Below are 25,567 nucleotides of genomic sequence, written 5' to 3' on the forward strand. Positions count from 1 at the left end.
GAGAGGGAATGAGAAAGGGAGACAGAGAGAGAAAAGAAGTACAGGAATAGGAAATCTGAGAGACAGAAAGAGAGAGAGAGATGGAGAGAGCAATAACCAACCTTTCATAAGGGCAAACAGCAGCGAGAAAAACGTGTCTTTGTAAGAAAACACCTTATTATTAGGGTGATGTATGTACGGTAATCCCAAAAGTGCTGACACAGGTTCCCTCTTAACTTTTACCTTGGTCCCTCAGGTGCAGAATCAAAGAGGCTCTTTGAAAGCCAGCTGATGGATGGGAAAGGGAGAGATGCATTATTAAAGCTGATTATTTTCTCCTTTCCCCTCTGGCCGGGTCTCTGTCACTCTGTCTCTCGCTCTCTCAGAAGGACAAAACTGCTGAGTCAATAAGGTACACAACAGTCCACAGTGCAGTGCACCTGTCAAGGGAAAATGTCTGCTAGTAGAAGATGGTTTCTGCTAAAGGGTAAAGGACTGCAACAGGCCTCTGTCTGAATAGCAGTTGGACTGTAAGAACCAGTGGAGGCTTGTATGTGTTAAAGCCACTGAGACAGACTGACATGTGGTTTAGGTCTGTAGTTTACAGAGAGAGAAAGAGACTGGAGAGAGAGACTGATAGATCTAGAGAGGGATAAAGAGAGAGGTGAAGAAATGAGGAAGACAGAAAGAGAAACTCTTGCTCATACTCAGGTGTCTCCTGTAAAAGCCATTGAGAGTTTCACTGTGCAGCCTGACCTGGGCTTTCAGTCCAATCAGGCCAGTCAGCTCCAGTCCGCCAGATCGTACATCACCCAGTCAAAGCTATTCGCTGCTCTGGCACCCCAATGGTGGAATAAGCTCCCCCACTACGCCAGGACAGCGGAGTCACTGACCACCTTCCGGAGACACTTGAAACCCTACCTCTTTAAGGAATACCTGGAATAGTATAAGTAATCCTTCAGGAACATCCTGCTATACCAGACTGGGTTAGTCAGGAACACTGATGCTATACCAGACTGGGTTAGTCAGGAACATTCTGCTATACCAGACTGGGTTAGTCAGGAACACTGCTGCTATACCAGACTGGATTAGTCAGGAACACTGCTGCTATACCAGACTGGATTAGTCAGGAACATCCTGCTATACCAGACTGGGTTAGTCAGGAACATCCTGCTATACCAGACTGGGTTAGTCAGAAACACTGTTGCTATACCAGACTAGGTTAGTCAGGAACGCTACTGCTATACCAGACTGGATTAGTCAGGAACGCTGCTGCTATACCAGACTGGATTAGTCAGGAACACTGCTGCTATACCAGACTGGATTAGTCAGGAACACTGTTGCTATACCAGACTGGGTTAGTCAGGGACATCCTGCTATACCAGACTGGATTAGTCAGAAACACTGTTGCTATACCAGACTAGGTTAGTCAGGAACGCTGCTGCTATACCAGACTGGATTAGTCAGGAACGCTGCTGCTATACCAGACTGGATTAGTCAGGAACATCCTGCTATACCAGACTGGGTTAGTCAGAACATCCTGCTATACCAGACTGGATTAGTCAGGAACACTGTTGCTATACCAGACTGGGTTAGTCAGGGACATCCTGCTATACCAGACTGGATTAGTCAGAAACACTGTTGCTATACCAGACTAGGTTAGTCAGGAACGCTGCTGCTATACCAGACTGGATTAGTCAGGAACGCTGCTGCTATACCAGACTGGATTAGTCAGGAACATCCTGCTATACCAGACTGGGTTAGTCAGGAACATCCTGCTATACCAGACTGGGTTAGTCAGAAACACTGTTGCTATACCAGACTACGTTAGTCAGGAACGCTGCTGCTATACCAGACTGGATTAGTCAGGAACGCTGCTGCTATACCAGACTGGATTAGTCAGGAACACTGCTGCTATACCAGACTGGGTTAGTCAGGAACATCCTGCTATACCAGACTGGATTAGTCAGGAACATCCTGCTATACCAGACTGGGTTAGTCAGGAACACTGTTGCTATACCAGACTAGGTTAGTCAGGAACATCCTGCTATACCAGACTGGATTAGTCAGGAACACTGTTGCTATACCAGACTGGGTTAGTCAGGAACATCCTGCTATACCAGACTGGATTAGTCAGGAACATCCTGCTATACCAGACTGGGTTAGTCAGGAACATCCTGCTATACCAGACTGGATTAGTCAGGAACACTGTTGCTATACCAGACTGGGTTAGTCAGGAACATCCTGCTATACCAGACTGGATTAGTCAAGGAACATCCTGCTATACCAGACTGGGTTAGTCAGGAACATCCTGCTATACCAGACTGGGTTAGTCAGGAACATCCTGCTATACCAGACTGGATTAGTCAGGAACACTGTTGCTATACCAGACTGGGTTAGTCAGGAACATCCTGCTATACCAGACTGGATTAGTCAGGAACATCCTGCTATACCAGACTGGGTTAGTCAGGAACATCCTGCTATACCAGACTGGATTAGTCAGGAACACTGTTGCTATACCAGACTGGGTTAGTCAGGAACATCCTGCTATACCAGACTGGATTAGTCAGGAACATCCTGCTATACCAGACTGGGTTAGTCAGGAACATCCTGCTATACCAGACTGGGTTAGTCAGGAACATCCTGCTATACCAGACTGGATTAGTCAGGAACACTGTTGCTATACCAGACTAGGTTAGTCAGGAACACTGTTGCTATACCAGACTGGATTAGGAACACTGCTGCTATACCAGACTGGGTTAATCAGGAACACTGTTGCTATACCAGACTAGGTTAGTCAGGAACACTGTTGCTATACCAGACTGGATTAGGAACACTGCTGCTATACCAGACTGGGTTAATCAGGAACATCCTGCTATACCAGACTGGGTTAGTCAGGAACATCCTGCTATACCAGACTGGGTTAGTCAGGAACATCCTGCTATACCAGACTGGGTTAGTCAGGAACATCCTGCTATACCAGACTGGGTTAGTCAGGAACATCCTGCTATACCAGACTGGGTTAGTCAGGAACATCCTGCTATACCAGACTGGGTTAGTCAGGAACATCCTGCTATACCAGACTGGGTTAGTCAGGAACATCCTGCTATACCAGACTGGGTTAGTCAGGAACATCCTGCTATACCAGACTGGGTTAGTCAGGAACATCCTGCTATACCAGACTGGGTTAGTCAGGAACATCCTGCTATACCAGACTGGGTTAGTCAGGAACACTGTTGCTATACCAGACTGGGTTAGTCAGGAACATCCTGCTATACCAGACTGGGTTAGTCAGGAACATCCTGCTATACCAGACTGGGTTAGTCAGGAACATCCTGCTATACCAGACTGGGTTAGTCAGGAACATCCTGCTATACCAGACTGGGTTAGTCAGGAACACTGCTGCTATACCAGACTTGGTTAGTCAGGAACACTGCTGCTATACCAGACTGGGTTAGTCAGGAACACTGTTGCTATACCAGACTGGATTAGTCAGGAACACTGTTGCTATACCAGACTAGGTTAGTCAGGAACACTGTTGCTATACCAGACTGGATTAGGAACACTGCTGCTATACCAGACTGGGTTAATCAGGAACATCCTGCTATACCAGACTGGGTTAGTCAGGAACATCCTGCTATACCAGACTGGGTTAGTCAGGAACATCCTGCTATACCAGACTGGGTTAGTCAGGAACATCCTGCTATACCAGACTGGGTTAGTCAGGAACATCCTGCTATACCAGACTGGGTTAGTCAGGAACATCCTGCTATACCAGACTGGGTTAGTCAGGAACATCCTGCTATACCAGACTGGGTTAGTCAGGAACACTGTTGCTATACCAGACTGGGTTAGTCAGGAACATCCTGCTATACCAGACTGGGTTAGTCAGGAACATCCTGCTATACCAGACTGGGTTAGTCAGGAACATCCTGCTATACCAGACTGGGTTAGTCAGGAACATCCTGCTATACCAGACTGGGTTAGTCAGGAACACTGCTGCTATACCAGACTTGGTTAGTCAGGAACACTGCTGCTATACCAGACTGGGTTAGTCAGGAACACTGCTGCTATACCAGACTTGGTTAGTCAGGAACATCCTGCTATACCAGACTAGGTTAGTCAGGAACATCCTGCTATACCAGACTGGGTTAGTCAGGAACACTGCTGCTATACCAGACTAGGTTAGTCAGGAACACTGCTGCTATACCAGACTGGGTTAGTCAGGAACATCCTGCTATACCAGACTGGATTAGTCAGGAACATCCTGCTATACCAGACTGGGTTAGTCAGGAACATCCTGCTATACCAGACTGGGTTAGTCAGGAACATCCTGCTATACCAGACTGGGTTAGTCAGGAACATCCTGCTATACCAGACTGGGTTAGTCAGGAACATCCTGCTATACCAGACTGGGTTAGTCAGGAACATCCTGCTATACCAGACTGGGTTAGTCAGGAACACTGCTGCTATACCAGACTGGGTTAGTCAGGAACATCCTGCTATACCAGACTGGGTTAGTCAGGAACGCTGCTGCTATACCAGACTGGATTAGTCAGGAACACTGTTGCTATACCAGACTTGGTTAGTCAGGAACATCCTGCTATACCAGACTGGGTTAGTCAGGAACATCCTGCTATACCAGACTGGGTTAGTCAGGAACATCCTGCTATACCAGACTGGGTTAGTCAGGAACATCCTGCTATACCAGACTGGGTTAGTCAGGAACATCCTGCTATACCAGACTGGGTTAGTCAGGAACATCCTGCTATACCAGACTGGGTTAGTCAGGAACATCCTGCTACTCGACAACACTGAGGCTGGGTCTAAAGCGGCACCCTATGGATCCTGGTCAAAAGTAGTGCACTATATAGGGAATAGGATGCCATTTGGGATGAAGCCTAACTGTTGCTCCCAGACTGGGTTAGTCTGAGCTCTTACTGCAGACACACCGCTCTTTCAAGCACACACACACTGACACTGAGCACTGGCAGACAGACTGTGGCACTGGCTCACCACATAGACCATGATACAGGTAGATTGTTTTGCTGCAAAGCTCTTAGTATACATCATTGTGTTTTAGTAAGTTAGTGTAGTTTAGTTGGTTTGAAAAGCCCTTTCACGAATGAACAGATATTGCTGTATCATTATTATTTGTGATAAAACTCAAATTTGCACACGTAGCACATACTCTACATGTATGCATCTTTGGGAGTTAATAAAATCAGCGATTGATGAGGGTGTTTACAGGGCAAGCACAATCTCTTGTGCCATTAAGGACTAGGTCTCTTGGCAGAGTGTGTAGTATACAGAGGGTTTGCCATAACTAAAATACTATCCTGTCTTTACCCCACCCAGTGTCAACATAGTGTTATTCAGAAGCTGAATTCTACTGATATACAGGTGTACGAGCTTAATTTGACCAGTATTGTAGCAGCAAAATAATGCAGCAGTAACAGGATTTGAACATTTATTCCATAAAGGCTATTAGCTGGACAAAATTAGACTACATGAAAAGTGCAATACTGTTAATATAACCATGTTTTAGTGTGGGTTTTCTGTAAATGTATGTAAATCACAAAGCTCATCTGCATTTTCTGCAGTGCAGGAAAAGTCTCAGCAGCAAAAGAGTGATCAAATGAAGATCCTACACCTGTATAGCTGAACAAAATAAACACCTACTGTAGGCTACTGTATATACTGTACTAGAGGACTAATATAATACAGGTCTGGGATGTCAATGTTTTTTATATTTAAAAAAAACTGAATATGACAAATACATTGGATTACATTATGGAAGCAGTAGAGCCAAAGTGAGAATAGCTTCACGTTTTAAGGATAGTGGCTGAAGAAATCCCATGAAAAAAGGTTAACAAGCAAAAAAAAGTCTGGGAAGTATGTGAAGAACAGCAGAGGTGAAACTGTGGCCTCTGTCTTTCAATCCCTTCTTTATAGCTTAATTCAGGGTTCCGTTCCTTATCTAATTTCCGCAGTAGATGGATTTATGGACCTCTGGTCAGGATGACTCAGAACCTGCTTTTTCACAAAGTTACTTTTTTAATACTTTGTCTTCGTTTAATAATGTTTTATAGCCTTTGTATGATGAAAATACTAAAGGTGTAACGATATAAAAACTTCAACGTTTTGCATTGACCAGGCTTTTATTTTTTCACAAAGTAATTATTTGTTGATTGCATTGTTTTATGCAGTTTAATATTTCCTGTAATGAATGTATATTTACACTGAACAAAAATATAAACGCAACATGCAACAATTTCAAAGATTTTACTGAGTTACAGTTCAAATAAGGAAATCAGTCAATTGAAATAAATTCATTAGACCCTAATCTATCGATTTCACATGACTGTGAATGCAGAAATGCATCTGTTGGTCACAGATACCTTTAAAAAAAGGTAGGGGCGTGCATCAGAAAACCAGTCAGTATATGGTGTGACCACCATTTGCCTCATGCAGCATGGCACATCTCCTTCACATAGAGTTGATCAGTTGATTGTAGCCTGTGGAATGTTGTCCCACTCCTCTTCAATGGCTGTGTGAAGTTGTGCTCCTGAGTGGCGCAGTGGGTCTAAGGCACTGCATCGCAGTGCTAACTGTGCTACTAGAGATCCTGGTTGAATCCAGGCTCTGCTTCGCCGGCCGCGACCGGGAGACTCATGTTGGCGGGGGCGCAGATTGGCCCAGCCGTCCAGGGTAGGGGAGGGAATGGCCGGCAGGGATGTAGCTCAGTTGATAGAGCATGGGTTGCAACGAGGTTGTGGGTTCGATTCCATGGGGGGCCAGTATAAAAAAATATATGTATTCACTAACTGTAAGTCGCTTCTGGATAAGAGCGTCTGCTAAACTGACTAAAATGTAAATGTAAGTTGCTGGATGTTGGCGGGAACTGGAACACGCCGCCGTTCACGCCAATCCAAAGCATGATGAATGGCACGACAATTGGCCTCAGGATCTCATCACGGTGTCTCGTGCATTCAAATTGCCATCGATAAAATGCAATTGTGTTTGTTGTCCGTAGCTTATGCCTGCCAATAACCCCACCGCCACCAGGGGCATTCTGTTCTACAACGGTGACATCAGTAAACCGCCGCCCACACGACGCCATACAAGCGTCTGCCATCTGCCCAGCACAGTTGAAACCGGGATTAATCCGTGAAGCGCACACTTCTCCAGCGTGCCAGTGGCCATCGAAGGTGAGCATTTGCCCACTGAAGTCGGTTATGACGCCGAACTGCAGTCAGGTCAAGACCCTAGTGAGGACGACGTGCACGCAGATGAGCTTCCCTGAGGCAGTTTCTGACAGTTTGTGCAGAAATTATTTGGTTGTGCAAACCCACAGATTCATCAGCTGTCCGGGTGGCTGGTCTCAGATGCAGGTGAAGAATCCGGATGAGGAGGTCCTGGGCTGACGGGTTACACGTGGTCTGCGGTTGTGAGGCCGTTGGACGTACTGCCAAATTCTCTATGGTAGAGAAATTAGCATTCAATTCTCTGGCAACAGCTCTGGTGGACAATCTATGCACCTGTGTAATGATCATGCTGTTTAATCAGCCTCTTGATATGCCACAACTGTCAGGGTGGATGGATTATCTTGGCAAATGAGAAAAATAGTCACTAACAGGGATGGAAACAAATTTGTGCACAACATTTGAGAGAAATAAGCTTTTTGTGCGTGTGGAACATTTCTGTGATCTTTTCTTTCAGCTCATGAAACATGGGACCAACACTTTACATGTTGTGTTTATATTTTGCTTCAGTGTACAGGTGAGTTGTATCCGACATACACTACATTATACAGACGTGTTGAATACTCGTAATACTTTATAATAATGTTCTCTAATAAATAATGTATAAACTATTAGTCTGTTCTCCAAACGATTAATTGAAGGACGTTATTAAAAGCGTTATTGTGCTGTCTTTATTACTGTCCATAAGGATGTTTGTTTATTTGTTTGTTTGTTTATCTATCAGTTGTGAATGGGCCTGGTGGACAGCATTCATTACAGAGCAGTAGTGTAGTACCACTAATGAGAATTTCATGAGACCCAGTTTCTATTTCCTGCTTGGACACTAAAAGTGACGGATGCCCTAATCCTTTATAACATCAGACATCGACTAAGCGGCTCCGTTATGTCCAATAAATATAAACACAGGCATAATTCATTACTGTACTTTGCACGCTGTCCTCTAAACTTTATATTTCCCTGTGTAAAACTGGCAAGGCAGTATCACTCATTCTGGTGGTGGGATTTATTTTCTTGAAAAGACATGTACTGATTTAGGACCTGTAACTCTAAATGGGTTTTCTGGCTAGTAGAATTAGGGTATACTACTGTGTCTATAAAATAACTCCTGCAGAGACTGAGGCTGTCCTAATATGGACACTGTATATACAGCTCTAGAACAGGGCACAATTGCCCATATAGTCCTGAATAAATTAGGGACTTTCAACACTCATCATAGCGGTTGTCCTAAACAAAAAGCTAATATAGAACATGATCCTGAAACGTCCCTGGTCCTGCATGTGTCTGCTCAAAGTTCAGCGTGTAGTGGACAGAGCCTTGGGGAATTGATCAGCTCCTTGTTTAATAGTGCGCTTGAGTGGTGTGCCCTCTGAGAGCTCATGTACATGCTGATTCAGACACACACACTACACACTACACACACAGACAAACGTTTGCGCGTATGCACACACACAGACACAGACACACACAACTGGACACACTACTTCACAGACGCATTTATGTGCACACACTAATTTATGCGCACACACACACACGCACACACACACACACACACACACACTGCTGAGTAGTATTGAATAAAACAGTGATTTGGATGTGGGTTATTTGTATATTAGGTACTTTCCTTAAGGCAGCAACTTCCTGTTAGCATTTACTGTGAAAACAATGTAAAGCTGACTGACTGGCTAGAAGTAGCTGGGAATGTCTTTACCATATTCACTCTTTTTCCCCTCTGTTCTGTCTTTCTCTTTTCACCCTCCTGCCTCCTGCCTCCTCCCGGTTTCTACACTCCTGCCTCCTCTCTTCCCTCCTCCTGCCTCCTCTCTTCCCCCTCCCCCCAGAACCATTCTCAGGATGGTAGCGGTCTGTGTGTGTGTGGTGGAGGACAGTGACAACATAGAGACCCAACAACAGCAGCAGCAGCCATGGAGGAGGGGGCCACTCCCGACCCAGAGTTTGTGGATGTGGACCAGGGCATGACGCTGGCCTGTGTGGCCTTCCTCTGCCTTCTCCTGGTGGCCATGATCATCCGCTGTGCCCGGGTCATCATGGACCCCTACAGCGCTATACCCACCTCCACCTGGGAGGAGCAGCACCTGGATGACTAGTGGGAACCAGCTGTGCTGTTACACATATAGGCATGTGCGTGAGGGTGCAGACGCACAGGCATGCAGGGACATGCACATGAACGCAAGCGTGGGTAAACACACACACACACACAGGAAAGGAGAGGAGAAGAGAGGAGAGCTTGACCAGAGAGGAGAGGAGAGGAGAAGAGAGGAGAGCTTGACCAGAGAGGAGAGGAGAGGAGAAGAGAGGAGAGCTTGACCAGAGAGGAGAGGAGAGGAGAGGAGAGGAGAGGAGAGGAGAGGAGAGGAGAGGAGAGGAGAGGAGAGGAGAGGAGAGGAGAGGAGAGGAGAGGAGAGGAGAGGAGAGGAGAGGAGAGGAGAGTTATGGTCCCAAATATTAACGCTGCCTGTCAACACATCCATTGTCTGGTATCAGTCAGTACTTGAGAAGTACTGCAGTGGACTGGGTGACAATCAACCATGGTCTGGACACGTTACAGTCTGAGTCTACACCTTCACCCTGCAAACTGCTTCCGGTACATACTAGGCAAGACTGGTCATGAAGAGGAATACTTTATTTAGTTTATTAGGACTTTTTTCCGTTAATTCTTATTGATCTTACAAAAGCATCTCAAGTTTTGTACATTTTATAAGGAACATTTACAATGACTTTGGCTACATAATAGTATTGCTAATGAAACAGGGCCTGTGTTTTTGTGCTTATCGACTAATAAGGCTCAGAGCAACTTTATCCATGTGTCATGTCTGAAAATGTGTGTCAGGCAACAGTATGACAAAGCAGTGGGGAAATAATGTCATCTGTTACAGTCTACACATACACACGCAATACACTCCCCACCAAACTGCAGAGCAGGCACTTCGCTCATGGCAATGAACCTCATCCCCAGCCTTGTCCTCTTCCATTCATAAATCATCCTTATTTGTGCTGCTGTCTGCCCATTAGCTTGAGCACAAAACGGAATATGTTGGTCTAGTGTTTCTATGTTCTGTTATGTTGACTTATGTCTATAGCCAGTGCATTTATTAATTGTGAAACGATTGTCTGACTTGCATGTTATGAAGTGCCTCAGCTGACACCACAGAATAGCCAAGCTTGGCTGAATTCCAAATCAACCCCTCCCCTCTATTCTATGGATAGGTGTGAGCAATAGGGTGAATATTCCTCCTAGCCTATCAAAAGGCAAGATGAAGCAATGCAATCACCATTATACATGATTTAACCTGTCCGATACTTTCATCGGTGCATAGGGGGTAGAGGGGTTAGGGACTACGGTCGGTTTGGATTTTAGCAGATTATTGACAAGCATTAACCGGCAAATTAGATGCAGGTGACGATTTGATATAAACCCAGATTGTGCTACATTTATCCTGTCTATAATAAAGATTATAATGAATTACAAAAACCCTCTTTTGGAGGAGCGAGTTGTCTTTGTGTGAGATTGTAATTAGCTGTAAATGAAAACCTAACGGAGTCTAATCTTGCATGATCTCCGACACGTAATTGGGTCGTGTGGAAAGCCTGATAAGATTTAGCTCAGTGGTCACCCATGGGTAACTCTAAGTTCCCTAAGGGCCATTCTCATCAACCCCTATTTCAATAGAAGACTTAGAAATAGTTGGTGTGCAGCTACCATTTTGAAGTCCGTGTTACAGCTTGAGTCCAACTCACCACACTCTTGGTATGCGTCCCAAATGGCACCCTATTCCCTATATAGTGCACTACTTTTATAAGAGCCCTATGGTCAAGTGTACTAAAAAGAGAATATGGTGCCATTTGGGACGAAGGCTTGATGTAAACTCTTCACAATCTTGAGGTTTCAAGGTTAGGTCCACTGTCTGCAAACAGACCAGCTAATGCATATTAGCATTATGCTAATCAGGTTAAATTAGAATAAAACAAAGTTTGAGGAAAATAAATGTTTCTCAGGAGACAGGGCTGTCATGTAGATGGGTCTAACTCCTTTTTATGATGAATATATCTCCCTTTTCTGTCTCTCTCAGTTTCCCCTCCCTCCCTCCCTCTCTCCCTTCCTCTCTACCTTCCTCTCTCCCTCTGTTTTTCTAACCCTGTTTCTCTCCACAGCAGAATGAGGCCTCCAGCTCTGACACTCACTGTGTGGTAAAGGTCAGAGTTGTTCTCATGTTTCAGGGGCACAAGGACAACATTCATAACATTCAGCAGGTGTGTGTTACTCCATCATCGTGTCTGATGCTTACAGTCTGCTGAGGGTATGAATGGACATTTCACACCTTCCTCCTCCTCCTTTGACTCTCCCTTCTCCTCCCCTCCTCCCCTCCTCTCCTCCCCTCCTCCTCTCCTCCCCTTCTGTAGGAGAGCAAACAGTTGTCCCTTCAGCTGTCCTTGTGAAACCCCAATCTCTCTATGCATGCCACACACACACACACACACACACACACACCCCACAGGTGTGCTTAGTCCCCTCCTGTACTTCCTGTTCACCCATGACTGCGTGGCCACGCACGACTCCAGGACTTAAAATGGTCCACACACATGCACACAGTCGTGAAGTAGACGTGACAGCGCTGCATTCCCCTCAGGAGATAGAAAAGATTTGGTATGGGCCCTCAAGTCCTCAAAAAGTTATACAGCTGCACCACTGAGAACATCTTGACTGGCTGCATCACAGCTTGGTATGGCAAATGCCCACCCTCGGTCGCATGGCGCTACAGAGGGTGGTGCAGACAGCCCAGAAAGTCACTTGGGTCGAGCTCTCTGCCATCCAGGACCTCTATATCAGGCAGTGTGAAAGGAAGGCCCAGAAAAATTGTTAAAGACTCCAGCCACCCAAGCCTTAGACTGTTCTCTCTGCTTCCGCACGGCAAGCGTTCCCAGTGCATCAAGTCTGACATCAACAGGCTCCTGAACATCTTCTATCCCCAAGCCATAAGACTGCTAAATATCTAATAAAATGGCTACGTGGACTATCAGTATTGACCCTTTTATCTTATTTTTGCACTGACTCTATGCACACTCACAGGACTCTACACACTTACTCACACACACTCACACTGACACTCCAGCACACACACGCACACACACGCACACACATAACACTCACATACAATCATCATATAGGCTTACCCCTATACATACAGTATCTACCCCTACCACTCTAGTATACCTGCACATTGTAAATATGACCCTGGAACTGACCCTGTATATAGCCACTGACCCTGGAACTGTCCCTGTATATAGCCACTGACTCTGGAACTGACCCTGTATATAGCCACTGACCCTGGAACTGTCCCTGTATATAGCTACTGACCCTGGAACTGTCCCTGTATATAGCCACTGACCCTGGAACTGACCCTGTATATAGCTACTGACCCTGGAACTGACCCTGTATATAGCTACTGACCCTGGAACTGACCCTGTATATAGCCACTGACCCTGGAACTGACCCTGTATATAGCCACTGACCCTGGAACTGACCCTGTATATAGCCACTGACCCTGGAACTGACCCTGTATATAGCTACTGACCCTGGAACTGACCCTGTATATAGCTACTGACCCTGGAACTGACCCTGTATATAGCTACTGACCCTGGAACTGACCCTGTATATAGCTACTGACCCTGGAACTGACCCTGTATATAGCTACTGACCCTGGAACTGACCCTGTATATAGCTACTGACCCTGGAACTGACCCTGTATATACAGTAGCTTTCTTCCTTACTCATGTGTTTTTGTTCTACTTTACTTTATTTTATAAACTGGGTGGTTTGAGCCCTGAATGCTGATTGGCTGACAGCAGTGGTATATCAGCCCGTATACCACGGGTATGACAAAACAGTTATTTTTACTGCTCTAATTACATTGGTAAACACTTTATAATAGCAATGAGGCACCTCAGGGGTTTGTGATATATGGCCAATAGAGCTCGCAAGAAAGGCATTTCACTGTATTTGTGCACGTGACAATATAACTTGAAACTTGAAACACACACACACATACAGTCACACCCGCCAGCTGAATGTTAAGCAATGCTTGCCTATCAAATCTCATGAGCCTTCAATCTAGCACACACTATGCGCGATCCCCTTTTATAAGAAGGCAAACGAGTGACATTTCACGACACACACAGATACCATCGCCTTAGGGCTGAATCTCCCTCCTATCTCCCCCATATCTCACACTCGGGTGTGAAATTGCCCTCAAAAACAAAGACAAAATCAAATCCTATCAAATGGCTGGGGGAAGGAGGAGAGATCTGACGTTTGAAATCCCTGTGGTTTTCCAAGCAAGGAGGAATGAGGAATAAGTTTAGCTTATTAAATGGCTCCTACACAGGAGCGTGTCGGTTCAGCCGCCCAGGGAAATGACTCCACTTGAACCCGCCACTAGGCTTCTGCTACAGTCAGAGAAGAGTTTCCCTGGCATTGAAATTGTTTTTATTAGCTTGGCTTGGCTCGGCTTAGGGTTGCAAAATTCTGGTAACCTTCCCAAAATTCCCAGGTTTTCCAGAAATCCATGTTGGAAGATTTCTGCAATCAGGAGGGAAAACCTAGGAATTCTGGGAAAGTTAGTGGAATTTTGCAACCCTAACTCTGCTAGACTGTCTACTACCACTCCACATCCTGAAAAAAAAATACAAGAATAAGGCACTCCTTAGTTAGTCTTTTAGAATGATATTATAAAAGTCTAGGGTTGAACAGTTATAAGAACTAAACATAAGCAAGACCTACAATATACTGTATTTGGTTGTACTTTTAAACAGACAGAGTTCATTTTTACCCACAATTTCGATCTTGTCTCATCGCTGCAACTCCCCAACAGGTGTGGGAGGCGAAGGTCAAGTCATGCGTCCTCCGAAACATGACCCGCCAAACCGTGCTTCTTAATACTCGCCTGCTTAACCTGGAAGCCAGCCGCTTCAATGTGTCAGTAAACACTGTTCAACTGACTACTGCAGTCAGCCTGCAGGAACCCGGCCCACCACAAGGAGTCGCTAGAGCATGATGAGCCAAGCAAAGCCCACCCGGCCTAACCCTCCCCTAACCCGGACGACACTGGGCCAATTGTGAGCCGCCCTATGGGACTCCCGATCACGGCTGGTTGTGATACAGCCCGGGATCGAACCCGGGTCTGTAGTGACGCCACTCGGGAGGCCCAGACAAAGAGCTTTTATATGAACAGCTGCTGTTTTAAAACTTTGTATGGCAATATAATTCATATATAATTTAATGTCACCCTGCCATTTTAAAACAAAAGATGGTTACTGTAATATCCATCCAAAAGCACAAATAACCAAAACTAAATGGTTCAAAGTCTCCATACCAAAGCATGTTCCGACTGAGTCAGAGTGGATACAATACCTAATGGTGGTTCATATTTGGCCAGAAGTATTTCTAGGAAACTGGTCTTTTAGAGAAGTCTAATCAAGAGTGGCCTCAAACCTTTCCCTTCCTTTTCCTGTTTCATTGATTTAACCTCTTAAATGTAATGGCAGAAATGTAGATTTCCGCCTAAATAGACATACCCAAAAGTAACTGCTTTTAATGAGCAGATATATGATAAGGATATTCATACACTTGGTATCATTGGAAAGACCACACCTGGGAGATGATGAGGAAATGGTCATAACATAGATAGGAATTTCACAGTTCATATCACACAAGATCAAGCATACACAAAGTAACCGGTTTTATTTTTTTATTTCTTATTTTTTCAAGTCATCTTTCATGGACAAGCTATAAGTCAATTATTGATGAATAGAGCTGTAAACACATCAGATGGTCAAAAACCTCTGGGATTGATAGACATAACAGCTAGAACTTTACTGACGTGTAATAAGGGGTGTCAGGTGCGGTCACAGGACATCTCCAAGTGTCCCCTCAACCTCTCCAAAGTGTCCTAAGTGTGTAAATTAGGTCATTCCACTGCTATTACACATTGAATATGCCTAACAGTTATTAGTCACGATAAAAACACAATTTCTACAATATCAGCCTCTCTCAAACATTGTGGTGGTGTCAGGGGACATCCAGGGGACATCCAAGTGTTCCTTCAACAGCTACAAAGTGTCCGAATGGGGTAAGTCCACTGCTATCACACACTGAATAAGCCTAAAAGATATTGGTCCCACATACAAATGCACAAATGGACACATGCTGCATGCACACAGACACTAGCACAAATATTTGTCACAGACAGACAGACAGACAGACAGACAGACAGACAGACAGACAGACAGACAGACAGACAGACAGACATGAACATGAACACACACACACATTTTCAGGTCAGCATCAGCATGCTACAGTACTCGGCTAGGCGAACCGAATGAGTGTGAACAGAACGTCTGCTCGCATACTCCCTTAAGATGAAACCACACAGAGAGACAGCGTCATCAACATTTGTGTGGGAGAGTAGAGAGCGTCAATTCACATACACAGGGTAGCATATACCGTTTTAATTTTCATGAGAATCCATAATAAACAGTTGTATTTGTTATGTTCGGCTGTGTAGTCCTTGTGAATTATTGTTGTGTATTCCTGTTAACTAACTTTATATGTCCTATTTTTAATTTTTTATTTAACCTTTATTTAACCAGGTAAGCCAGTTGAGAACAAGTTCTCATTTACAACTGCGACCTGGCCAAGATAAAGCATAGTAGTGCGATAAAAACAACAACACAGAGTTACATATGGGGTAAAAAACATAAAGTCAAAAAAATACAACAGAAAATATATATACAGTGTGTGCAAATGTAGCAAGTTATGGAGGTAAGGCAATAAATAGGCTATAGTGCAAAATAATTACAATTAGTATTAACACTGGAATGCTAGATGTGCAAGAGATTATGTGCAAATAGAGATACTGGGGTGCAAAAGAGCAAAATAAATAACAATATAGGGATGAGGTAGTTGGATGGGCTAATTTCAGATGGGCTGTGTACAGGTGCAGTGATCGGTAAGGTGCTCTGACAACTGATGCTTAAAGTTAGTGAGGGAGATAAGAGTCTCCAGCTTCAGAGATTTTCCTATGGGAGCCAGCATACATGTTTTCAAATAGTATGTATTATTGGCACTGGCAGTTAAACTTATCAACACTAAATAGACACTTTTTAACTATACATATCACAATTCCAGACATAACAATGCAACAGTCTATTTTAACACAACAGTCCATTTAACATAACATCAGTCTATTTTCGGGCAATTTATGCACCTTTTACCAGCATTGCTTTGTGTAGACTTGCTTTCTAATAGCTTTGCGTTCTAATTTGACGCGCTATGACGCTGTTGACGCTTCCAGCCCGTCTGTTTTCTCTCAATCACCACCATGCGTTCACGCGCGTAAAAAAAGTAACTTTTCGTTTGATTTGGGCTTTAAAATCGAGGGCTGCATTCCCGCGGGATGCCCACGGTCCCGACAGAGATCATTGCAGAGCGGTCTGCATTTTTCATGCTGTGGGCCGGAGCAGGCAGTCAGACAGACGACTTTTTGTTGTTGTCCCGCAGATTATTTGGAAAAGTCGTCTTTCTGTTTGTATGCGTTAGCCAACATATTGTATTAAAAGCACATATGTTTCGGCATTATTCACACAGAATTCGATGCTTCAAATTCAGTAGCCTCTCTCCACTCCTAGCTGGGCGTGCGGAGTTCAAGTGCTCCTAGTATGTGTTGTCTCCCTTGAAATAGAGGAGGCTGCCTACATCGGCGGAGAATACTTAAATATGAAATTAACTTGGCCGGCAGGGATGTAGCTCAGTTGGTAGAGCATGGCGTTTTGCAACGCCAAGGTTGTGGGTTCGATTCCCAAGGGGGGCCAGTATGAAAAAAATATATAAAACAATAATAATGTGTGCACTCCAGTCACTCTTGATAAGAGCATCTGCTAAATGACAAAAAAACAAAACAATAGTGAGCGAAAATTGACAATTTATTTGTCTCTGCCTGCAAATCGTCCTCCTAAAACGTAGGCTATATACACTGCTCAAAAAAATAAAGGGAACACTAAAATAACACATCCTAGATCTGAATGAATGAAATAATCTTATTAAATACTTTTTTTCTTTACATAGTTGAATGTGCTGACAACAAAATCACACAAAAATTATCAATGGAAATCAAATGTATCAACCCATGGAGGTCTGGATTTGGAGTCACCCTCAAAATTAAAGTGGAAAACTACACTACAGGCTGATCCAACTTTGATGTAATGTCCTTAAAACAAGTAAAAATGAGGCTCAGTAGTGTGTGTGGCCTCCACGTGCCTGTATGACCTCCCTACAACGCCTGGGCATGCTCCTGATGAGGTGGTGGATGGTCTCCCTGAGGGATCTCCTCCCAGACCTGGACTAAAGCATCCACCAACTCCTGGACAGTCTGTGGTGCAACGTGGCGTTGGTGGATGGAGCGAGACATGATGTCCCAGATGTGCTCAATTGGATTCAGGTCTGGGGAACGGGCGGGCCAGTCCATAGCATCAATGCCTTCCTCTTGCAGGAACTGCTGACACACTCCAGCCACATGAGGTCTAGCATTGTCTTGCATTAGGAGGAACCCAGGGCCAACCGCACCAGCATATGGTCTCACAAGGGGTCTGAGGATCTCATCTCGGTACCTAATGGCAGTAAGGCTACCTCTGGCGAGCACATGGAGGGCTGTGCGGACCCCCAAAGTAATGCCACCCCACACCATGACTGACCCACCGCCAAACCGGTCATGCTGGAGGATGTTGCAGGCAGCAGAACATTCTCCACAGCGTCTCCAGACTCTGTCACGTCTGTCACATGTGGTCAGTGTGAACCTGCATGCATCTGTGAAGAGCACAGGGCGCCAGTGGCGAATTTGCCAATCTTGGTGTTCTCTGGCAAATGCCAAACGTCCTGCACGGTGTTGGGCTGTAAGCACAACCCCCACCTGTGGACGTCGGGCCCTCATACCACCCTCAAGGAGTCTGTTTCTGACCGTTTGAGCAGACACATGCACATTTGTGGCCTGCTGGAGGTCATTTTGCAGGGCTCTGGCAGTGCTCCTCCTGCTCCTCCTTGCACAAAGGTGGAGGTAGCAGTCCTGCTGCTGGGTTGTTACCCTCCTACCGGCCTCCTCCACGTCTCCTGATGTACTGGCCTGTCTCCTGGTAGCGCCTCCATGCACTACGCTGACAGATACAGAAAACCTTCTTGCCACAGCTCGCATTGATGTGCCATCCTGGATGAGCTGCACTACCTGAGCCACTTGTGTGGGTTGTAGACTCTGTCTCATGCTACCACTAGAGTGAAAGCACCGCCAGCATTCAAAAGTGACCAAAACATCAGCCAGGAAGCATAGGAACTGAGAAGTGGTCTGTGGTCACCACCTGCAAAACCAGTCCTTTATTGGGGGTGTCTTGCTAATTGCCTCATAATTTCCACCTGTTGTCTATTCCATTTGCACAACAGCATGTGAAATTTATTGTCAATCAGTGTTGCTTCCTAAGTGGACAGTTTGATTTCACAGAAGTGTGATTGACTTGGAGTTACATTGTGTTGTTTAAGTGTTCCCTTTATTTTTTGAGCAGTGTACTATATGAAAAAATGTACCAAGTGTCACTGTCATCCTTCTTGCTGCTTCAAGTTCAGTAGCCATACCTGCGAGATGTTGTCTCAATTAAATAGAGTAGTCTATACTCTATGCATGGGCAGAGAAGCACGGGGCAGTTATCTTTCCAAGGAAATCTACTTCCTAAATATGATTAGGCTATAGTTTTTTTTTACATTGCCTAGAAATAAATATTGATCACCCATATGTCTCTGTCTGAAAATCGTCCCACTCCTAAAAGGTAGGTTATAAAAATAGCTCAAGACAAAGTGAAAGTCTCTCCAACTCTTCTCTCCTCAAACTACATCTAGCATATTGGCGCGGGATGTTCCCCAATGCTGGACGGGGGCCTGCTTTAAAAGATCTTCGCTTAAAACACGAGAAAAAAGCAGCAATAGTACTTTTGTCCATTTTGAGACGCCATAGACAGTTCACACTTCCTCAAAATAACTCAATAAATCTTTCATTAATTTGTTGACCAATCAACGATAAGGGGGCGCAGACTTCAGCTACCGATTCGGCTCGCCTCGAGAAAAAATGTTGTGTGCCCGAACAACCGAAAAACTCTTAGCGAAGTCCAAAACGAACATAAACGTCACAAAATGTCATCATAATGTCTTCACAAACTCTTCCGAACTGTTTCGGCTGGGAGGCATGGAGACGCCTATTCCATTGAATGTTTTTTTGTGTCATCTGACTGGTGTTTGGCTGCACATGCAACATGCAACATGATTCACCCACCCTCTGTTCTCATTCCACCCTCAGTTTTTTAAAGGCTTGAAATAAAATTCCCACCTCTACTTGTTTTGACTCTTTCAACAACATAAAATTATCCTACCTTGTTTTTAATCAGCTAAAGTCTGTCAGACTCACTTGAGAGCTAGAAACCTGCTACATGAAGCTGCTGGAAAAGTAGTGAACACTTTCTAAATCATGGACAAACTGTCTGTCTTTTTGTTTGTATTTTTTATGTTATGAAATGTCAATGTCCATAACTGTATAATATAACTCCTCTCCCTGGTTCAGGATCACATTCTCTGTGGGCACTTGCAACATTTATAAGCGGAGAGACGCCTTTCCCTGAGTTTACGGTTGTGGTGATGTTGGATGACATTCAAGTGGCTTACTATGACTCCAACATGAAACACTTTATCTACTGGGTACATAACACCCCTAACAAAATACATGATAACGAAGTTCAGGACGGAGCTTATGTATTTGGAATTATGTACCACCAGATGAAAGAGAGATCATTTAACCTAAAGCACCACTTAAACCTCACAGAAGGTGTTCAAGTTCAGCAAAGAATGGCTGGCTGTGAGATGTTGGACAATGGTGAACCAGCCATGTTCATGTTTAAGGAGATTTTTAATGTAATTTATACAGATTATGCAGCATATTTCAACATTACACATTTGACATACGATGGTGGGAAACTACTACCAGGATATTATGGGATAAGGCAAGCATATGAAAGAGTACTATTTGAGAATGCTTGGCTTCCCATTTGCATCAGAACACTGAAGACAATCCTGAAGAGAGAGAAGAATGTTGTGATGCGTAAAGTACCTCCCAGACTCAGGTTGATAAAGAAAGAGGTTTCTGGAGGGCTCCAGGTGAGCTGGTTTGGTTTCTACCCCCGCCACATCAACCTGACCCTGCTGAGAGACGGCCAGCCAGTGGCAGAACAGGAGCTGACAGGGGGGGAGGTGCTGCCTAGTGGAGACAGGACCTACCAGCTGAGGAAGAGTCTGGAGGTCAGTACTGAGGAGCTAAAGAAGAGACACAACTACACCTGTACTGCCTCTCACCTCAGTCTGGACAACAAGCAGGATGTCAGTTGGGAGTCTGGGGCAGAGAGAGTACACCTATCCACACTCTCAGGTCTACTGGTGATGCTGCTGATTGTTATTCTATTGGGCATTTTCATTTGTGTCAAAAGGAGGTGGAGATGCACTGCCTCCCAGTCGAAACTTGCCAACGTTGATGCAAAAGTGTCAGAGGAAATGAACCTTTCTTCAGATTCTGAGACCTAATATATGATGGGACACTGATGCAGATTTGTCAATTCAGCTCAATTCACAATGAAAATATGACTGCCAGAGCACCTATGAGGGCAGGCACAAAACATGCAAAATATTATGTTATTGTCGGTCAATCTTCCCCTTCCCCTCAACAAGGGATGTAAAGGATCAGTTTGGGGAGACTGTTGACAATAACAAATATCTGGTCATTATTAGTACAGATCTGCATTTACATATTTTATATGCCGGTTTGGCAACCTGAGCATTAAAAAAGGTAATCTTGTAGTGGTTTCTGTTATGTGATCTATAATTTCTAATCATGACTATTCATTAATTGCACAATTCTATCTGTGCTGTATTAGCTGATATCCAGTATCTTAAAGAAGGAGAATCATGTGATGATGTGTATGAGGTCTGTTTATTATTGGAATGACTTTACAGTGTCTCTGTTTTGTATTGTATGTATGTCACACCCTGGCTCTGGGACTCTATTTGTTGAGCCAGGGTGTGTTTATTTCTATGTGTTTATTTCTATGTTGGGGGTTCTAGTTTGTTGATTTCTATGTTTGCCTGAGTGACTCCCAATCAGAGGCAACGAGTGTCAGCTGTTGGCTGGTTGTCTCTGATTGGGAGCCATATTTAAACTGTCTGTTTTTCCCTTTGTGTTTGTGGGTTTGTTCCGTGTTCGGTCATTGATACCGTGGACTTCACGAAGTCGTTTCTTGTTTTGTATCGTGTTTACACTTTAACTAATTAAAGTATGTTTGTTCATCACGCTGCGCCTTGGTCTCTCCCTGCCGATCATGACAATGTAGTGTATGTTCATCCTAGCTGCACAATAATACCCTTTATTACAGACAATAAAATGTAGCCAAATTGATTAATGGATTGATTAATGTTAACTACTGACATTAATTCATGTAATTAAAGCAATGTCAAGTATACCGTAACTTCTCTCAGGAACTTTTTTATCACTGTGGAAGGGAGAGAAATCCTGACACTCGATTTCACTCCAGTTTAAGAATGGCATGAGTATTAAACTAATGTGAATGTTGTATGCATTATAAACAATTAAACAGTTTTAGGATAGAACACCTTTATTGGGGAATGAATCTGTTCGATTGTAGTCAGTGCCATGAAAAGTCATTTTCTATTTTACAATATGTACACCTCTCATTCTAAACATCATTTGTTTAGTGTTACTTTTCCCCAGTCAAATATTCAGGCCTACATTTCCACTTCAAGGCTGGACCACAACATAAAACGTAGCTTTTGAATATAAGACCTAGTTTAATCAACTGTTATTTTGTATTGAACACTGAATGGTATATCAAAAGGCTGCAAAGCCAATGTCTCCATTCCACATTTTGAAATAAGTATTCTTCCATGTTACCTGCTTCCTAATGAGAACAACTAGGTTCAAACCTAGGTCTACTGCGCACCACAATACTGTGTTAGCCCTCTGAGCTAAAGCCTAGAGCCACTGGCCATATTAGATTTCCTAAACCTGCTTTGTGCATTTTTCCATGTAAAAGCCATAAACATCTATATCTAACCTACATTTCATTACCGATGTAAAGGGCAGGTGCTCAGAGGCTACATTCCAAATGGCACCCTATTCCCTACATGGTTCACTATGGGCCCTGATCAAAAGTAGTGTACTATATAGAAAATAGGGTGCCATTTGGGATGCAAAATAATCATTGGCTTTAGTAATTCCCGTGACATACCATTGTTTCCTATCGTTTGGCAAATCTCAGTTTTGGACAAGACTGACTTTATGACAAAAATTACCCTATTTCCACTTTGTAGTACATTTTGACACTAGAATAAATGTTTCGGACTCATATCGATGCAACACAGGCCATTTTCTAAACGAGAAGTTGCTTTTCAGGGCAGTGGCTCTTTAATAACGGGAAGCATAAAAATAGCAGACATAGATCAGGTCTAGCACTTCTTAGACTTGCTTTCAATGAGAATGACAGATCTATAACTACAATTTCTACTTGAATTTGGTCAGGTCGCGCAAAAAGCTACATAGCCAACTGCGTAGTATATTTTGTTTCAAAGCTAATTGAAAGGGGAAGTCTGTTAGACTCACTTGAGAGCTTAGAAACCTGCTACTCGACGCTTCACACTTTCTAAATCATGGACAAACTGTCTGTCTTTTTGTTTGTTCATTCGTTTTACACCATTGTCAACTCAGGTAAGATGGACTTAACTTTATCTCAAACTCAATTAATACTTTTTATGTTATAAAATGTCAAAGGTCCATAACTGTATAATATCACTCCTCTCCCAGGTTCAGGATCACATTCTCTGTGGGCACTTGGAACATTTATAAGCGGAGAGACGCCTTTTCCTGAGTTTATGGTTGTGGTGATGTTGGATGACATTCAAGTGGCTTACTATGACTCCAACATGGAAAACTTTATCTACAGGGTACATAACACCCCTAACAAAATACATGATAACGAAGTTCAGGACGGAGCTTATGTATTTAGATCTTTGTACCACCACATGAAAGAGAGATCATTTAACCTAAAAGCACCACTTAAAACCTCTCACAGAAGGTGTTCAAGTTCAGCAAAGAATGACTGGCTGTGAGATGTTGGACAATGGTGAACCAGCCCTGATCATGGCAAAGAACACTTCAATGCAGTTTTAGTAGATCATGCAATATATTACAACATGACACATTTTATATACGATGCAGGTAAACTACTTAAAGGATGGGATGGAATAAGGAAAGAATATGCAAAAGGACTTTATGTGAATGTTTTCCTTCCCATTTGCATCAGAACACTGAAGACAATCCTGAAGAGAGAGAAGAACGTTGTGATGCGTAAAGTACCTCCCAGACTCAGGTTGATAAAGAAAGAGGTTTCTGGAGGACTCCAGGTGAGCTGCCTGGCGTTTGGTTTCTACCCCGCCACATCAACCTGACCCCTGCTGAGAGACGGCCAGCCAGTGGCAGAACAGGAGCTGGCAGTGGGGGGAGGTTCTGCCTAGTGGAGACAGGACCTACCAGCTGAGGAAGAGTCTGGAGGTCAGTACTGAGGGAGCTAAAGAAGAGACACAACTACACCTGTACTGCCTCTCACCTCAGTCTGGACAACAAGCTGGATGTCAGTTGGGAGTCTGGGGGCAAGAGAGAGTACACCTATCCACACTCTCAGGTCTACTGGTGATGGTTCTGATTGTTATTCTATTGGGCATTTTCATTTGTGTCAAAAGGAGGTGGAGATGCACTGCCTCCCAGTCAAAACTTTGTCAATTCAGCTCAAATCACAATGAAAATATGACTGCCAGAGCACCTATGAGGGCAGACACAAAATGTGCAAAAGATTCTGTTATTGTTGGTCAATCTTCCCTTCCCCTTAACAAAGGACTGTAAAAGATCAGTTTGCAGAGACTGTTGACAATAACAAATATCTGGGCATTAGTCCAGATCTGCATTTATATATTGTATATGCTGGTTTGGCATCCTGCTCATTAACAAAGATAATATTTTAATTATTTATGTTATGTAATCTGTCATTTATAATCATGACTATTCATTAATTTCACAATGCACTTTATATCTGTAGTCAGTGCCATGAAAAGTCCTTTAGTGTTATCTTTTCCCCAGTCAAATATTCAGGCTTATATTTCCACTTCCAAGGCTCACCACAACATAAAACGTAGCTTTTGAATATAAGATCTAGTTTAATTAACTGTTATTTTGTATTGAACACTGGCTGGTATATCAAAAGGCTGAAAAACCAATGTCTCCATTCTGTTATGATTTAACTGGATAAGAACCCAAATGCAGACAAGTACACCAAGCCAGAGAAGTTTTAACAGGTTTATTTACAATGTTCAAAGTCCAGGTTTCCAAATATATGGGAAGAGCAAGTCCAGGTACAGGGAGGGTAACAGATCCAGATCAGGGCAGGTGTGGTACCGTAATGTCCTAGTGTCCGTGGTGAGTCCAAAAGAGAGGTCCGGTAATGGAGAGCAGGATGGTGGTGGCAGGAGTGAAGCGGAGGCAGGAGTCAGGTTCCAAATATCTGTGGCACAGGAGAAAAGTAAATAGAACAGACCAAAAACACAAAGAGCAAAATAACCAGGTTGAGTCGGCAGCGAGACTAACATGGTCGTCTTGACTATGATCTGACGATGAGTGGTAAGTTTGACCGGGTCTTAAAGGCTGAGGTGATATGGTGAATGAGCTGCAGCTGGAACCCTGACTCCCGCACACCAGACTTCACTCCTGCAATCAAGGACAGACAGAGGGGAGGGAGAGAGCAGAGAGAGCTACCTATCAGCAGTAGGCCTAACAGTACCCCCCTCACGGACGCCACCTGGCGGCCGACGGGGTTTATCGGGATGTAACCATGAAACTCTCGGACCAGATCAGGATCCACAATGAAGCTCCTGGGCACCCAGGAACGTTCTCGGGACCATAACCCTCCCAATCCACCAGGTACTGGAAACCACGACCTCGGCGGCGAACATCCAGAAGTCGCGGACAGTGTAGAACCGGACCCCCACCCACGATCTTGGGCGGAGGAGGGGGACGAGAGGGCGGGCACAAAGGGCTAACCGACACAGGCTTAATCTGGGAAACATGAAAGGTGGAATGAACCCGTGGGAGGCAGGGGGAAGCTGTAGCTTA

The 25,567-nt window shown here is 44.1% G+C and overlaps 1 protein-coding gene and 2 pseudogenes across 1 annotated transcript; all 3 read left to right on the top strand.

Moving 5' to 3' along the window:
- The first annotated feature begins 9,103 nt into the window (after positions 1 to 9,103).
- Positions 9,104 to 9,489, top strand: LOC121583434 (cortexin domain-containing 1-like). Its single transcript, XM_045219888.1, has one exon. The coding sequence runs from the start codon at positions 9,167 to 9,169 to the stop codon at positions 9,347 to 9,349; it is 183 nt and encodes a 60-aa protein (XP_045075823.1). The 5' UTR covers positions 9,104 to 9,166; the 3' UTR covers positions 9,350 to 9,489.
- A 10,327-nt stretch (positions 9,490 to 19,816) lies between these two features.
- On the top strand, positions 19,817 to 20,955 carry LOC123489201 (annotated as a pseudogene).
- A 2,090-nt stretch (positions 20,956 to 23,045) lies between these two features.
- LOC123489200 lies at positions 23,046 to 24,494 on the top strand (annotated as a pseudogene).
- Positions 24,495 to 25,567: the final 1,073 nt, after the last annotated feature.

Source organism: Coregonus clupeaformis, unplaced genomic scaffold (genome assembly GCF_020615455.1).
Source record: "Coregonus clupeaformis isolate EN_2021a unplaced genomic scaffold, ASM2061545v1 scaf2862, whole genome shotgun sequence".
Taxonomy (NCBI): domain Eukaryota; kingdom Metazoa; phylum Chordata; class Actinopteri; order Salmoniformes; family Salmonidae; genus Coregonus; species Coregonus clupeaformis.

What these genes read in the sequence shown, in the direction of transcription:
- LOC121583434 (XM_045219888.1), top strand. Translation starts at nt 9,167, where the DNA reads ATGGAGGAGGGGGCCACTCCCGACCCAGAGTTTGTGGATGTGGACCAG.